The sequence below is a fragment of the Cyprinus carpio genome, chromosome B5 (genome assembly GCF_018340385.1).
Source record: "Cyprinus carpio isolate SPL01 chromosome B5, ASM1834038v1, whole genome shotgun sequence".
Lineage (NCBI taxonomy): Eukaryota > Metazoa > Chordata > Actinopteri > Cypriniformes > Cyprinidae > Cyprinus > Cyprinus carpio.
The window spans coordinates 24886035-24903942 of record NC_056601.1 but is presented as its reverse complement, the minus strand read 5'-3'; the positions used below and the strand labels follow the sequence as shown (position 1 = coordinate 24903942).

Here is a 17908-nt window from a genome sequence, read left to right as displayed (position 1 = left end):
CGTAGCAGTGAATGAAGAGGTATCATATCGTTCACAAGTGCAGTATGGAGTACCTCTTCACACTTTACATGTTACCCTTGGGAAATATCATCAGGAAACACGGTGTTAGCTTTCACTGTTATGCTGATGATACTCAGCTCTATATTTCTTTGCGGCCTGGCGAAACATAACAATCTGAAAAACTAACGGAATGCATAGTCGATATAAAAAACTGGATGACGAGTAATTTCTTAAATTCTATAAAAACAGAGGTGTTAATTATAGGACCTAAAAGCTCTGCAAGTAATGACCTAGAACGCTGTCTAAGATTTGATGGCTGCTCTGTCAATTCTTCGTCATCAGTTAGGAACCTAGGTGTGCTATTTGATAGCAACCTTTCCTTAGAAAGCCACGTTTCTAGCATTTGTAAAACTGCATTTTTCCATCTCAAAAATATATCTAAATTACGGCCTATGCTCTCAATGTCAAATGCAGAAATGTTAATCCATGCGTTTATGACCTCAAGGTTAGACTATTGTAATGCTCTATTGGGTGGTTGTTTTGCACGCTTAGTAAACATATTCCAGTTAGTCCAAAATGCAGCAGCTAGAGTTCTTACTAGAACCAGGAAGTATGATCATATTAGCCCGGTCCTGTCAACACTGCACTGGCTCCCTATCCAACATCGTATAGATTTTAAAATCTTGCTTATTACTTATAAAACCCTGAATGGTTTAGCACCTCAGTATTTGAACGAGCTCTTGTTACATTATAGTCCTCCACGTCCGCTGCATTCTTAAAACTCTGGCAATTTGATAATACCTAGAATATCAAAGTCAACTGCGGGCGGCAGATCCTTCTCCTATTTAGCGCCCAAACTTTGGAATAACCTACCTAACATTGTTCGGGAGTTAGACACACTCTTGCAGTTTAAATCTAGATTAAAGACCCATCTCTTTAACCTGGCTTACACATAACATACTACTACACTTCTAATATCCAAATCCGTTAAAGGATTTATAGGCTGCATTAATTAGGTAAACCGGAACCAGGAACACTTCCCATAACACCCGATGTACTTGCTACATCGTTAGAAGAATGACATCTACGCTCATATTAGTCTGTTTCTCTCTTATTCCAAGGTCACCGTAGCCACCAGATCCAGTCTGTATCTGTGTTGATAAGTCAGAGGGTCACTGCAGTCACCCGGATCCAGTATGTATCCAGCTCAGATGGTGGATCAGCACCTAGAAAGGACCTCTACAGCCCTGAAAGACAGTGGAGACCAGGACAACTAGAGCTCCAGAGACAGATCCCCTGTAAAGACCTTGTCTCAGACGATCACCGGGACAAGACCATAGGAAACAGATGATTCTTCTGCACAATCTGACTTTGCTGCAGCCTGGAATTGAACTGCTGGTTTCGTCTGGTCAGAGGAGAACTGCCCCCCCCCCGACTAAGCCTGGTTTCTCCCAAGGTTTTTTTTCCATTCTGTCACCGATGGAGTTTTGGTTCCTTGCCGCTGTCGCCTCTGGTTTGCTTAGTTGGGGACACTTAATTTACAGCGATATCATTGACTTGATTGCAAATTATTGCACAGATACTATTTAAACTGAACTGAGCTGCATGATGACATCACTGAATTCAATGATGAACTGCCTTTAACTGTCATTTTACATTATTGACACACTGTTTTCGCAATCTTTTTTGTTTAAAGCGCTATATAAATAAAGGTGACTTGACTTGACATATACTGTAGATGCTAGACATAAGATAATGCAGTGTTACTTTGATTAGAAAGATTATTTGAGGTTTTTGGATGATGTTATTATATTATATTATATTATATTATATTATATTATATTATATTATATTATATTATATTATATTATATTGTTGTTATACAAAGACTGCTGTGGGAACTGAATAACACAAAAATACATGAATTTCCATGTCTCGCTTTAGCTTTAAACAACTGAAAACTTCCAGTTCAATATTTCAGCAAGGCAGCTGATTCCAGACTTACCATAAAAGCACAAGACTCAGCTTTCCTACATAAAAATATTTTATTGTTATAGTCAAGTTTAACAAGACTACTATACAATCAAATGTATTATAAATCCAAAAAAAAATGTGTTGAAAAACATTAAATAGAACATGTTTTGAAATGTCTGGAAAAAAATATATTTTAACCATAAAAGTAAACAAGGATCTCACTTCCTCTATGACATATAAGCTGATATGTTACTTTTTCAGTTCCTTTATTTTCCGTTTACTAGATTTAATTCCTCTTTTTATGCTAATGACCAAAAATTCCCTTGTGAAACTGTAAACGTACAAACACACATAACATTAGAAGTAATTTTACCTCATATATATTACAATAATTCAACTATCAGAATTTTTTGTAAAAATCATAATTTTTACAAAATGTCAGAACTTGGGGTGATTTGCTTACTTTTTATCAATAGTTTTAAGAAAAAAAATTATCCCAGTACATACATAGGGAGACCTTGTGAGTTACACAAGCATTCTTCACATTAAGCACATAATTCATGCCTTTGTTGTTCACCATCAATCATTCCTGTGCGCCCACCAGTTTATTCATTTATTTTTCTAGTTCACAGTAGAACACATCCCCCTCCTTTTGCTTCCACATAGTTGGGATCCAGATCATTCGGAAGTTTTCCGTTTTGTCCCCAGACGTTAAGCTCCCCAAACACACCTGTCTCAATCATCTCCTCCTGCCATGGAATTGGTACGTTCCCAGTTGCAAACTCATTGTAGAATTCATTGTCTTTGTTGTCAATCACAACACCTTTGATCGTGCTGAATGCTCCTACATCATCAATGTCTTTGGCATAGACCATCTTAGGATCTGGGACAAAAGGAGGAGGAAGCATACCTGTACAAAATAAGAAAAAAAAATTAATTAATTTGTATGTAATGGTTTGTTTTATTTATAATGAATGAAAAAAAGGCGAGTACCACTGAACTCAGATGATACTTTGATACATATCTTTGTTCTTTATGACTACCATATTCGGTTACACTTTATTTTAAAATGTTCTTATGTCATGTTAAGTAAATTTATATTTTAGGTACTAAGTAATATTAATTAACATGTTCTTGCTATAGGGTTAGGGTTAGAATTGGGGCTTGGTTTAGGTTTAGTAGCATGCAATTATGCATAATTACAGTACATGCAACGTGTAACAGGGACACTGTTGAACAAAGTTTTACCCCATATTCAAAAACCATTATATTTACATATATTTCACTTCACAGAATACTATTTCCAAAGAAAAAAAAAAATCAATGCCATGTAAAGTATTTTATGATGCATATCCTTCCCTAACTATAACTCTGATGAACCGTACCAGCCTCTAATCTTCCCCAGTTGAGCTGTTTAAAGAAGGACTGGTTCTTCAGGTCAGCACACTCATTGTTCTTGAAGCCAAGTCTCTTCTCTGGATCTTTCTCCATCAATCCTTCACAGAGGTCTTTAAGCTCTTGGCTGAAGGTTGGGGGGTATGAGACAGGGTCATTCAGGATGCGCCGTGTCACTTCATTGTTGTCCACCTGTGATACAGAAAAAGACCAGAGGTAGTTGAGCAAAGATTAGTAAGGTTGCCTCAAATTGCCATCATTTGTTTTCTCTCATTGAAAATCGATAACTTCTGCTTTGTCACTGCAAATCACTGTCCGTGCAAGCCCCTTAACAGAGAACCAAAGTGTACACAGGAGTAGGCATACAGTACCTGCTCTCCACGACACCTGAAAGGTCCCTTGGCGGCAACCATTTCATATAAAGTGACCCCAAGAGTAAAGTAGTCTACAGTGTAGTCATACTCTTTCTTCTGTAACAGTTCTGGAGCCATAAAACCTGTGGAGGAGATATATCGGTTACTTACATCTAACCAGGACCTTTTGCGATGCTAGCATTAAAGTAAGTTTTTCTCTTGCTTATTTTCCAGTTCTGACTGATGCCTCTTGGTCAAGTCAAGTCAAGTCAAGTCAAGTCACCTTTATTTATATAGCACTTTTAACAATACAGATTGTGTCAAAACAACTGTACAGCATTAAAAAGGGAAAAAGTGTGTCAATAATGCAAAAAGGCAGTTCATAATTTAATTCAGTGATATTATGATCCAGTTCAGTTTAAATAGTATCTGTGCAATCAAGTTGACGATACCACTAGAAATTAAGTGTCCCCAACTAAGCAAACCAGAGGTGACAGTGCCAGGGAACCAAAACTCCATGGTGACAGAATGGAGAAAAAACCTTGGGAGAAACCAGGTTCAGTCGGGGGGCCAGTTGCTGACACCTCTAAAGCACCTATGGTTTCTTCCACACTGTAATTGTTTTAGTGGTCTTATTAGAACTTACTGTAGAATTTAGTCTTGTTACTTGACTAGTGTCCTGAGCTGCCCGCTTAGATAATTATCACAAACGAAGTATGTGCATTTTGTGCAAGTCGCTTATAGGCAATTGTCTCTTATTCAAAACACCTTTAGTGGGTCAGTTAGCAGCCATCTAGAAAACCCAAAGCATTGTGATAGAAACCACTCAGAACACTTTAGCAACCATCCAGAAATGCTATGTTAGAAATTAACATAGCATTACAGTAACTTCTCCTAACCATAGCAATTGCATAGCAATGCCCAGGCAACCACCCAGAACACTCCAGCATTTTGCATGAACAAGTGACACATTTGCTTAAGAAAATCTAGGAATTGTTCTTAGTCATTTATATAAGTATATTTCTATCTACACAAGCATGTTCCTATATATTCACTATAGGTGATATTCTGTGGGTTAAAGTACTATTTATTTATTTATTTTAATCAACTGACATTTTAACAATGTGTCAGTGAGTGTAGGTATAACAGGATGTTACCTATTTAACTGATTTGATTAACTTGACCTCAAAGCCATGATGAACTCAACTGTTTGTGTGATAGCTTTACTGAAATTGAACTAATGCTACCTATAAAAAGCTTAACATGCTGTAAACTGTGACTTTATTACACAGACACTATAAAACCTATACTGAGCTGGGTGTTGACATTACTGTTTTCTCCAGATCTGCTTTTCTGAATTTTTCTTTTCTGAATTCTGACTGTTTACTATAGTCTTTTTTGAGTTGCTTTACAACAGAATTGACTTCAGTTTACTGAATCACTGAATCACTATTTTTCTGTTTATCACTGTAAAACTGCTTTGAAACAATCTGTATTGCATAAAGAACTAGGGATGACTTGACTTGACAATACAGATTTAAGTCTTTAAGATGAAAAAGTAAAAGGTAAATAAAGTTTGGAAAAATTTATTTTTAAATGTAATTTAAAAGTGAAGGGACCCCCCATAACAGCAAAATAATGAAACATTTGAAGTCCTGTTCATTAAAAAATCTCTTATGCTCACAATTGTTGCATTCATGTGATCAAAATACAAAAAAAAATAAAAAAAATAAAAATAGTATTACACATCACTGTATTCTACTGTAATACATTTTAAAATGTAATTCATTTCTGAGATGCAAATTAAATTAGCATTTCCTCTTTTTTAACTCAGAACGGGACATCAAATGTTTCATTATTTTGCTGTTATGGGGGCCCCTTACTTTTCTCCCTCAATTTAACACTCCATGCAAGCAGATACATTGTTTTTGAGTAAATGAACTGAAAAGACTCTGACCTGGGGTCCCAGCATATCCCTGTGTTTTATCTTTCCCTGGTGGTAATTCGACAGCCAACCCCAGATCAGAGAGACGCACATGTCCTAAAATAACAACAACAAAAACATTCAGAAAAGGTGTGAAGTGGGGAGGCAAGCAGTGTGTTTCAGGGTCTCTCTCACCTGCATCATCTAAGAGGACATTCTCTGGCTTGAGGTCTCTGTACACAATCCTGTGCTGGTGCAAATGCTCAAGCCCACAGATGATCTGAGCTGTGTAATAACAAGCTCTATTTTCATTAAAGCCTGGATTCTTCTCATCCACATTATACATATGGAATCTAGAAATTCAGAGCAAGGAAAGGAGTTTATGAGTTTGGACATACTGTTTTTAACAAAAAATATGTAATATTTTTATATGAATAGATTTTTTAGAGGAGGAAAAAGTAAGTGGCTTTTCTCCTCTATGCCCCACCTTTCTAAAATGCATCGATTTTTACGAAGCTCATTGGTCTGAAAAGCAAGGTGCGCTCTAAGTGGCCATCTATCCAGTGCATTGTGATTGCCAGAATCCCTCAAGTGTGTGATGGAAATGTTACACCCCTAAACGTTTTACTGTGATGCCGCCTCCCAGCAGGATGAAACTCAGTCCAGCTGCTCTGCTCGTGCACATCCCATCATCAGTTCTCTTTTAGCAGTTCAGTCAATGTACTGTTAGGAGTAACTGAATAACTCGGGATATTGGTTTATTTCACATCAGAGGGAGTGTCAGGCACGCTTATAAACTGAATAACTTAAGTAATTTGTGGATTAGTGCATACTGGAGACGTGACCCGTTTCAAACAATTCCGTTCAATTTGGTGATCTAGTTTGACCGTTTCACTAAGAAGATCCGGTTAAATAGATCAATTTGTTCGTGATGCGGACATCACTATACGGGACAAAACAAATAAAACCCATTACAAACATTTGTTGCATCCAGTGGGGACATGATTACTGATTATAATTACTTATACTGTCTTTTTATGTGTTGCGTTACGTATCGCGCTGCGTAAACAATAAGCCTACTCTACACTGCTCAAAACTCGTGTTTGAATCATCATTGGCAAACTATTTAAATATAAGAAACTTACTTACAGGCTGTAAGTCAGAAGCGCCAGACTGTCCTTGCAGAGTTGGAACTGCCCCACTTTATAGAAACACCCTTTGTGCCACAGACGCATTGTAGGCTACTGGTTCAGGAAACAGTCCTTATCCTCCATAAAATGCGTTGCACACATCTGAATATTTGGGTTGAACTGTTCTTGGACAGTGTTGTAAATACAACTTTACCACTGATTTCTAGTTGTGTCCTCTTTTGGAAGGCCAAACTAAGTAGTTTTGCTTTCACAACGAAACACATAGTGTCTCCACAACATGGCACCGTTGGCAAGAGCGAGAATAAAAGTTACGCCTTCTTTCTTTGCATGAACATTTGGGCGACATTAGGCAAGTCTTCCCACATCGTGATGTAGACATGTTGGGGGGGTGTTAGAATGAGCCATTTTAGGAGGGCATGGATAAGTCTTAACTTTTATAAAGAATATCTCTATGGATTTGAGACTTTAGTCTTTGCAACTTCACAGATCTTATTTATGCACCAAGAGCTTGTAACACTCCAAAGAGAAAGAAAAAATTTAAATCACATCATATGACCCCTTTAAGGCAGAAGATGCCTCTGGCTTATCCATTTTTATCTGGCTTATCCAGAAGGAAATGTGGCCCATTTGTTAGTACCAAGGTTTATGGGCGGGGGGGGGGGGGGGGGGGGGGATTTAGCTCATGGAGGTCTCAGGTAGAAGCTATGCTGAGGGCCCAAGGGTTAACCACACAGCAAGGGGTGGATTTTCTGTTGGCAGCTCTAGATAGGGAGGCAAGGCACCAGGCACGGTTATTTAAGGCAGAGGAGATGGCCGACACTAAGGCACTGCTGGACGCCCTACAGAAGTATGGTGATGGAGGAAGTTGAGCCCAGCGACGGTCGGTTGGACCCCTTATTTCATCGTCTTCGGCCGACATGCGTACCTCCCAGTGGACTGGGTCGTAACCTCATCCCCTCCTGTACCAAGATATTCCCTGTCGGATTGGGTGAAGCAACACTACAGAACTCTGACACAAGCCTACGACATGGTAAAGGCGAATACTGAGAGGCAGCAACAGAAGGACCAGCAAAGGTACAATCGGCGGGCCAAAGTGGATTCGCTTCTGCCAGGGGAATGAGTCCTCCCGAGGAATTTCCGCAGGTGTGTAAAGGGCAAGCTGGCACCGCGTTGGGGTCCAGATCTTTGGATGGTGGTAGCCCGACCTCAAACCAATCGACCGGTCTATGTAATTAATCCATAAGGTCATGAAGGCACCACTAAGACCATTCACCACAATAACCTGCGCTGTTGCCCATGAACATGTCAAGAGAGGAGCCTTCAGAGGGGGAACCGTCTACAAACCGACCACAGGCCATGTCCTGGTATCCGGTCATAGTCACTCCACTCGTCCATCAGCACCAGCTCACTGGCCATACTCCTGCCACCACTTCAGTCTTACCGAACCCAGAGAGAGATCTGCTGACTGCAGCTAGTGGAGTAGACCCAACGGCACAGACCCCAAGCCCGTTGACCAAAGAACTGACAGGTGAATTGGAGCATATAATACAGCCTGAAACTGTGCCCTGTCTGCCAAGCCTCCCTATGATGATTCCAAAAGGTGGGGCAGTAAGGCGGTCACAAAGATCTACTAGGGGGCAGCCCCCAACCAGGTACGGGCACATAGAGATAGTGGTCGGGACGACCACTGGAAAAGTGGGGGGGATATGTCACCGGTGGACTCAGTATTTTTTACCTTTTAATTAGCAGAGACATTAGGGCCTTAATGTGTGATGGTGTTTACTGTGTGCATGAACATATTTGCACTCTGAATTGTAGTGGTTATTCACCGTGTGTGTGCATCAAATTTGTAGTGGGTTTTGTTGTTGCTATTTAATCTGCACTACTTGACTCTTTTTAGACACCCGCGCATGGACAAACCTGGCAACCCACTTCCTGTTTTATTGTTATGCCCATATTTGGACTGTGCTTCCTCCCCTGCTAATGTTACTTAATTGGTTATTAGAACTCGTCATCATGCACCTCCTTTCTGCCCATATTTGGGTGATACTTCCTGTCATTGAGTAACTTTATTATTGCCTTTGCCTTGCTGCTGCTGATTGCAATTAGTGACTAATTGTCTAACAGCTGGCCATGCCTGGGTTGAAGGAGATAAAAATTAGTTATTTGGAAGAGAGAGGGGGAATTGCACTCAGCGCTTGCTATTGTTGCGTGCTTCATGTAGATCCGATGAGTTGGTAAAATGGCACCTTCTCTTGTGCAGCAACCCTATGCAGTGTGTATACTGCATAACCCATTTTTGCACCCCTGTGTAACTACACTAGATGTTCAGTGCCTACACTCCCATTAAAATCAACAAAACTGTCACCACAAAACTGGAAACATCTCAATTTGGAAAGTAGACTTATATTGCTTGGTGTAAAATAATTCATGCTGTATATATATCGCTAGACCCAACTCTACCATGGAACACAAATATTTTAATCATTCAGTAGAATGCTATATATCAAAGTACCATTTCAACATCACAACATGTATTGTAGGTCTTACAAAGTTTGGTGAGATTCTAAAATAAAAATCAAAAGAAATAGAATGCAGTTTTGAATTCTGCTTCTGTTTATGCTATTTTACACACACACACACACACACACACACACACACACACACACACACGTTTGTAAAGGTATCTTTGTGAAGACGTTCACTGACACAATGCAATGCCTAACCCTAACCTATTCCCAAACCCTAACCTCAACCTAATTGAGTATGAGTAACACTTTATAATCTTTCATTAATAAAATATTAACAAACATTATATAATGCTTAACATTTCATTAGTTAATTGGTGTTTTGAAAATATTTACATATGTATATTTATATTCATATAATTTATATTATATATAAATATATTTAATATATAAACAACATATTTTTCTCAAATATATACATGCATGTGTGTGTATTTATATATACAAATTAAATATACACAGTACACACACATATATTATTTACACAAAACTTTTATTTTGGATGCGATTAATCGTGATTAATCATTACCCAGCACTAGATGTTATACAATAATTAAAAGCTTTTGTTAATCTACAACACTGATTATGAGTTAAGGAATATCGTTAACATGATTTGAAGGTTTTAGAAGTGCTTAAAATGACTAATTAAGCTAATTTGTTTTTGCAAACATTTTTAAATAAAAAACCATTAGGTAATATGTGAACTGAAGTTTAATGACATTTGTTAGCATTCAACAGTACATTTAAGTTTTTAATCATTGTACAATTTCTGTTAAAATCATTGGATTTTTTTTTTTTTAAGTGCACAAGCATATGAATTAAAAGATTAATGACATTTGTAAGAATTAACTAATGATCCGTTAAGCATTATATAATGATGTTTATGATTTATTAATGAAGCTTTTACTCATTGTAAACCATCTGTCAAATAATTTGAAGATTTTTTTAAATAATATTTTTAATCATTAGGTAATATTTAATAAGTAAATTAGTAAACATTAAGAAGCACATTATCTCATATTTATATATACATATTTATTATGTAAATACATATAAAAACTAATGAACTGTCAAGCATAATATAATATTTGTTAATGATTTATTAATTAAAGTTATTATAAAGTGTTACCTTCACCCTAAAACCAAGTCTTCACCCTTAAACAGCTTTTTAAAGGGGTGCCTGAGAGCCAGACAAAATATATTCACTTTATTCTCTTAGTGCTCACTGCAATAATCTAAAACTCAAACTGGCTCTCAAAAATATAGTTGTTCAAGTACAGACACACACAAACACTCACACACATACACATTAATTCAAATAAAGAGATATAAGTAACACCTGAGGTCTCCACCATTCATGATGGTCATGACCAGACAGAGGTCGTTTTTGGTCTGGAAAGCATAGGCCAGGGTCACAATGAAACGACTGTGCACTTTAGCCAGGATGCACTTCTCAATAATAGCACCCTAGGAGAAACAAAGAAATAAGAAAAATTAAAACAGACAAGGGAAAATGAGGTAAAAGAAAAAGAACTGGAAAATTATTGATATAGATAAAATATGCTACTGCATGTTTAAAAAATAAATTAAACATATTTACTCATGCAGTATATACACATATATGGAAAATATATATCTTATGTTTAACAATCATTTATGATATGCATGTTTCATATTTTAAAATATAGTGATAGTCTACTATAGCATAAGCACACCCGCTAAAAACAAAACATTTAGTTAACAGCCATTACTTTTATAAATAAAGTAAGACATAATTTAACGGTGTTTGTCCAGTCATCATCCTGACCACAGGTTCAACTCTTCTGCACAATGGTAACCCCACAAGCTTACACATACCAAAAACCCTTTTACATTTCTAAATAATACAACATTAAACACTAACAGATATCATCCATATTAATACTGAGCAAAAACACATGAAATAACAATTGATTTAAACGTTTTTAATCTTCTTTAACAGTCAGACGCAAAGCATGCTGGGGACTAGAAATCTGCTGTAACTCATTCTGTGAATGTGTGTATATATGTGTGTTCATACATTCATATTTATATGGGAACATCTATGTGCAATATATACTCAATAAAGGATCAAACAATGAATATTTATTTTTGTCTTCATTTCTAAATATATAGCTACAGTATATATTGTCAATGCATATATTGCTGTATATTGAAAAATATAAGCACTGGTTTTCAATATATGGAAACAAATTGTGTAATATATATATATATAATATATATATATATATATATATATATATATATATATATATATATATATATATATATATACAGGTCCTTCTCAAAAAATTAGCATATTGAGATAAAAGTTCATTATTTTCCATAATGTAATGATAAAAATTAAACTTTCATATATTTTAGATTCATTGCACACCAACTGAAATATTTCAGGTCTTTTATTGTTTTAATACTGATGATTTTTGGCATACAGCTCATGAAAACCCAAAATTCCTATCTCAAAAAATTAGCATATCATGAAAAGGTTCTCTAAACGAGCTATTAACCTAATCATCTGAATCAACTAATTAACTCTAAACACCTGCAAAAGATTCCTGAGGCTTTTAAAAACTCGCAGCCTGGTTCATTACTCAAAACCGCAATCATGGGTAAAGACTGCCGACCTGACTGCTGTCCAGAAGGCCATCATTGACACCCTCAAGCGAGAGGGTAAGACACAGAAAGAAATTTCTGAACGAATAGGCTGTTCCCAGAGTGCTGTATCAAGGCACCTCAGTGGGAAGTCTGTGGGAAGAGAAAAAGTGTGGCAAAAAACGCAGCACAACGAGAAGAGGTGACCGGACCCTGAGGAAGATTGTGGAGAAGGACCGATTCCATACCTTGGGGGACCTGCGGAAGCAGTGGACTGAGTCTGGAGTAGAAACATCCAGAGCCACCGTGCACAGGCGTGTGCTTTTGAACCAGAAACAGCGGCAGAAGCGCCTGACCTGGGCTACAGAGAAGCAGCACTGGACTGTTGCTCAGTGGTCCAAAGTACTTTTTTCGGATGAAAGCAAATTTTGCATGTCATTCGGAAATAAAGGTGCCAGAGTCTGGAGGAAGACTGGGGAGAAGGAAATGCCAAAATGCCTGAAGTCCAGTGTCAACTACCCACAGTCAGTGATGGTCTGGGGTGCCATGTCAGCTGCTGGTGTTGGTCCACTGTGTTTTATCAAGGGCAGGGTCAATGCAGCTAGCTTTCAGGAGATTTTGGAGCACTTCATGCTTCCATCTGCTGAAAAGCTTTATGGAGATGAAGATTTTGTTTTTCAGCACGACCTGGCACCTGCTCACAGTGCCAAAACCACTGGTAAATGGTTTATTGACCATGGTATTACTGTGCTCAATTGGCCTGCCAACTCTCCTGACCTGAACCCCATAGAGAATCTGTGGGATATTGTGAAGAGAAAGTTGAGAGACGCAAGACCCAACACTCTGGATGAGCTTAAGGCCGCTATCGAAGCATCCTGGGCCTCCATAACACCTCAGCAGTGCCACAGGGTGATTGCCTCCATGCCACGCCGCATTGAAGCAGTCATTTCTGCAAAAGGATTCCCGACCAAGTATTGAGTGCATAACTGAACATAATTATTTGAAGGTTGACTTTTTTTTTCTTAAAAACACTTTTCTTTTATTGGTCGGATGAAATATGCTAATTTTTTGAGATAGGAATTTTGGGTTTTCATGAGCTGTATGCCAAAATCATCAGTATTTAAACAATAAAAGACCTGAAATATTTCAGTTGGTGTGCAATGAATCTAAAATATATGAAAGTTTAATTTTTATCATTACATTATGGAAAATAATGAACTTTTATCACAATATGCTAATTTTTTGAGAAGGACCTGTATATATTGCATTATATTTTGCAGTATATTACCATATATTTTTGTTTCGTAAAGGGGAACTACTAAATAGAGAGTTGATTTACCATAAGGACTAGAACAGTTGCTATTTCTTCTTCAGACAAAGACCACCTGTACAATATCTTACATGATCATCAAAAACTAAAGTCCTAAAATCATTTCTTCAAGATGTGTTTGTTGACCACTTACCTTGCTTTTCTCATTTATTCATTAAAAAGCTTCTATTCATGCAACTAGGGATTTTAAGTACAATCAGACATTTGTTGTTTTTGAGTCTCAGAATGGTTCTGAAATCGGCCAAACATAAGTAAGAAAATTTGTGACGACAATGAGATGAATTTCCAAGCAAGAAAGTATAAGCAATTCTCAGATGAGACTATAAATGTTAGCAAGAGGTTAATTCCATTTACCCTGCTAATACCTTTGCAGGCAAGTAGGTTATCTCCTCTTGTTTCTCTAGTTTTTACTGCTTTTTTCCTTTCTTTGAGGTGGACATTAGTGCCAATTTCCAAATGAAATCTATTATTTTCTCTTCTTTAAACCCTTAAGGATTCCTCTTCTTTTTCCTTATCTGTCTTTTTGCTTCTCAGTTGCAGCTGAGCTGCTTTTTTGGAGTATCAAGCAGAGCCTGCAAGCCTCTTTGCACTGAGCCAATACACTATGATTAGAGCTGCTTAATACCATGTTCTCAGATTAATCTAATCTCATGTCTCAATGTGTCTCTTCCCCTTTTTCCAAATTGCTCTTTTACCTAATATGTGGTGAAGGAATGTCACCAAATTCCAAAAAAAAAGGAACTGATATACAGTTTTGGTATATCCATATTAATCGGGACTTGAGGACTGCAGTAAGTCCGCCTGTATCAAACTAAGATTGAACACTGGATCAAACTAAATAAGGTTTGCATCAAGCATAAGTTTATCTACTGATAAACTAGCTCTCTCCCTTACATCATAACCTTTACGTTTCTTCAACCTCTTCTTGTTCAGTTTCTTGTTAGCATACATCTTCCCTGTCGCCTTCATTTGGCAAGCATGGACCTCACCAAATCCACCTTTCCCAAGCACTCTGAAATCCATGAACCAATCTTCAGTAACAGGCTGGCTCTCCAGCCATTTAAACTGTATGTAACGCAGAAAATACATGCTGTCCTTGAAGCCATTGAGTGCTTTAGTTTCCAGGTGGACAAGGAGCTGCTGTTCACTCTCTTTAAACAGATCTCCTCGAATGTTCTTGTAGTCCTCTTTCACCCTGCTCACAGCTTTGTCCCCCAGGAAGTCGCAGAAGTTCTTGGAGGAAGACTCGTAGTATTTGTTTACCATCTTCTGTGCTTTCTTAGCTCGGTCATTTTCCTGAGCAACATTGTAGTCTTCAATATCTTTCCACAAATCTACAGGATTCTTGTGAGCAGGTTCACTTTCAAGGTATTGCTGAAAGAGGCGCATACCAATCGGTTGGCGTACACACATAGTGTCAAAGGAAGAATCCACCGTAGTCTTCATATGTTCACATTGTCTGATGTGTGGCAGGTTGAGCTTGGTGCGGTATTTTTTGTCACGCATAGTTGCTGCAGCAACACTGTCTATACTCCCGCGTGCTGAAACATAGGCCGAGTTGGCCACCACAGTCTCCAAACCTCCAATATCCATGTCTGAGAAATTCAAAGATAAAGAGAGGAGTTATTCTTCTATATATTGAGCATTAAATCTACTGCTTATTATAGTAATATATTTTACAATTTTCTTTTATTTAGCATTAGCCTTACTGTTTTGAGGTCTTGCCTACTTTCAAGGTAGCCTCAGCCTTTATGTCAAGTAGGGATCAACCACAAACTCAATCTCCAACAACTGGCTATTCACCTGTCAATGGGGTTAAGAGCATGGCTTGTCTTCACAAGTGCTTATCTGCTAAACGAGAAGTAATAATCTCCCTTTTATCTACTGAAGTTCTATAAAGAAGTGCTGCCCTGAAAGGACTGTGTCAGGTTAAATGCAACAGCAACCTCTGTGGCATGCTGCAATTTACCACAGAAAATCATTTGCACTTACAATGGATGTCTATGGGGCAAGTCCACTGGATGGTTCAAAACTGACATGAATAATTCAATAAAAAATGTTTCTGAAGCTGTCTAAACTGATCTTTAGAGGTGGGAATATATGTCTAGTTCTGTTTATCTTGTAGTATGGCCTGCTTTGTTGCTCTCTGCCATTTATTAATACAATGACTCCTCTTAAACTTTTGTCACAAGCATACTTCATAATCTTGATGGATTTTTCATGGTAACCAACAGCATGCTGTCTATAGCAGCCATAGTATTTAACCAAGAAAATTCCTTCAAGATTCATCTTTTATTCTTTATTGATACCATGGACAGCTGTTTAGCTCTCTACTATGTCACAACATTAAAAGGGCCTGCTTCCTGTTCACTTTGGGTGTGGGTAATCATTCTCACAGACAATAGTGCTAGATACTAGATGCCAGATAATAGGCCTGTTGCTCAGATTGTCTCAAAGACTTTGATACTTTCTCATCTAATTAATGTCAACATTTAATGTTGTTGCCAAACTTAAAACTGTGAATGTAGTGCAAGGCTAAACAGCATGAACTAGCTCTTTAGCTTAACCTTAGTAGTATTTTAGCAAATAAGATGTTGACTAAGTCAGGTTAAAGTTATTTTACTTTCCCCTGCATGGTGTGAAATATGTTTTAGTTGACTGTGTGCAACATGACAAGTTGTCGTTTTGTTTATTGATGTTAAAAAAATTGAAAACAATATAATCAGTGATATGTTAAAAATTCAGGATATAATTTTGCCAAGACCTATGCTTAAACGTATCCTTTAAAAATCATTCCAATGGATATTCCATAATTTTTATTCTTGTCAAAACTTTGTACAAAAAACAGAAAATAAATGTAAAATGAATGGGCAAATGATTGTGCATTAGAGTTAAATACAAATTACGTAGAGACTTAAAATTGAGAATTAAAAAGTCATATAGTGTGAAAAATAACTTTTCATATGACTGTCCCATGCCAGAGGTCCTGACACATTCCTGACTGTTTCTAAACATTAAAATCACACAATGTCATTATTGTGTAATTATTAACTAATATGAATTACCGCAAATATAATGTATCTGTGAATGTCCTGTTGGTGACACCCAAAAATAATATTATTAGTAGTATATACTTCTCTGACAGGAAAATCCCTAATGAATGACAGAAAAAAAATAGTTTTATTATTATTAATAATAATTTTATTTGTATTATCAGTTTATTAATAATTAATACCTAAAAGATATTGCATAAACACATGAGCATATTCAGGTATTTAGGGACATCTCTCCATAAAAGTAAAGAGACTCTTGAGTAATCTACGACTGTATGCTTCTGTGTCTATTTAAATGTATGTTTCTTTGCTATTTATTGTTGAAAGGCCTTATTTACACATTTGGTAATGTCAGACATTTTTAATCATTGTACAAAAGACAAAAGAGAACATATTAAAAACATATTTACACGGTGTAAAAAAAAAAAAAAAAAATCTGCAGTTTCACTGTGCAAGCAATAAAACACCATGCATATGCATAGGTTGTGATATGTCTCTACCAATATTGAGACCAAATCTTGCAGCCACACCGGCACAATATACACACACAAACACAAAATATCATACTACTGTAACTACTCTTTAATGTCCCTACCTTTATTTTTGTTACTGTCTCTTTTGTAGAATCCCTGTGACAAAGAATTGTGGATTAAAAGCTCCAAAGGATGGGCCCCTCGGTCTCAGAACTGCACAGAGCAGGTAAAACCCTCCCTCCTTCAGCAAGCATTGTAAACTCAGATTGCCTGCCGGTACACCTGCCTCCGTGTAACGTCATTCAGTGGCTTGACTCATTCTTCCTCTCCCATCCCAGTTTCACTCTCACTTTGAAAATAAGTGCAGACAGTGAGGAGCTTATAGTCCATCTGAAATCCAAACTGGTTCATTAGCCTATGTGGATTACGGTCTGTGGATTAGAATGGAAAGAGACTTGTCACAGTCTATTAGCGTAAGTCTGCTGTGGGTCAGATCAGTTATCAAAAGGGCACTGCATGAGCACCAAGCCCCTGCTAAAGATGCATTACATATTGTAACTTCATTTTTTTTTTGTCTCTCTGTTAGAAATCTGTCATTCAGAATCAAAACTAATGCATGCTATATGATGTTCTTAATGTATATGTTTGTAGCTTTGTAAACAAATACAAATTGTGCCTACATGCTAAAAAATGCTGGGTTAAATACAACCCAGTGCTGGGTAAAATATGGACAAACCTAGCACTGGATTGTATTTAGCCCAGCATTTTTTTAGAGTGTAGGTATGATTTATTAATAATTTATTATTTTATTAGTAATATATATTGCATTTTAATTCACTTGTTTATAGGTGAGTTGGAGCAGATATGAAGGAATTTCATGTGTATGTTTTATGTTTGTAGTTACATATATGCGTAATGTTAAATATGTTATCGTGTTCATATTATATTTTTTAAGAAAGTAAGTTATTTATGTGTTTCTCCATGGAGATTTACAGTAAACGTATTACAGTGACAGTTCCCCTGGAGCCACCTGAGGTTAAGTACACACACACACACACACACACACACACACACACACACACACACATTGGGTTTT

General features: G+C 37.1%; 1 protein-coding gene across 1 annotated transcript; it reads right to left on the bottom strand.

Moving 5' to 3' along the window:
- Window positions 1–2287: 2287 nt before the first annotated feature.
- On the bottom strand, window positions 2288–17255 carry LOC109090907 (rhodopsin kinase GRK1-like). Its single transcript, XM_019104731.2, has 8 exons — window positions 16935–17255; window positions 14181–14881; window positions 10665–10792; window positions 5842–5999; window positions 5680–5763; window positions 3741–3865; window positions 3360–3561; window positions 2288–2884 (listed from the first exon to the last, which is right to left on the bottom strand). Exons 2-8 carry the CDS (start codon window positions 14877–14879, stop codon window positions 2601–2603), a joined length of 1680 nt encoding a protein of 559 aa, XP_018960276.1. The 5' UTR covers window positions 14880–14881; window positions 16935–17255; the 3' UTR covers window positions 2288–2600.
- Window positions 17256–17908: the final 653 nt, after the last annotated feature.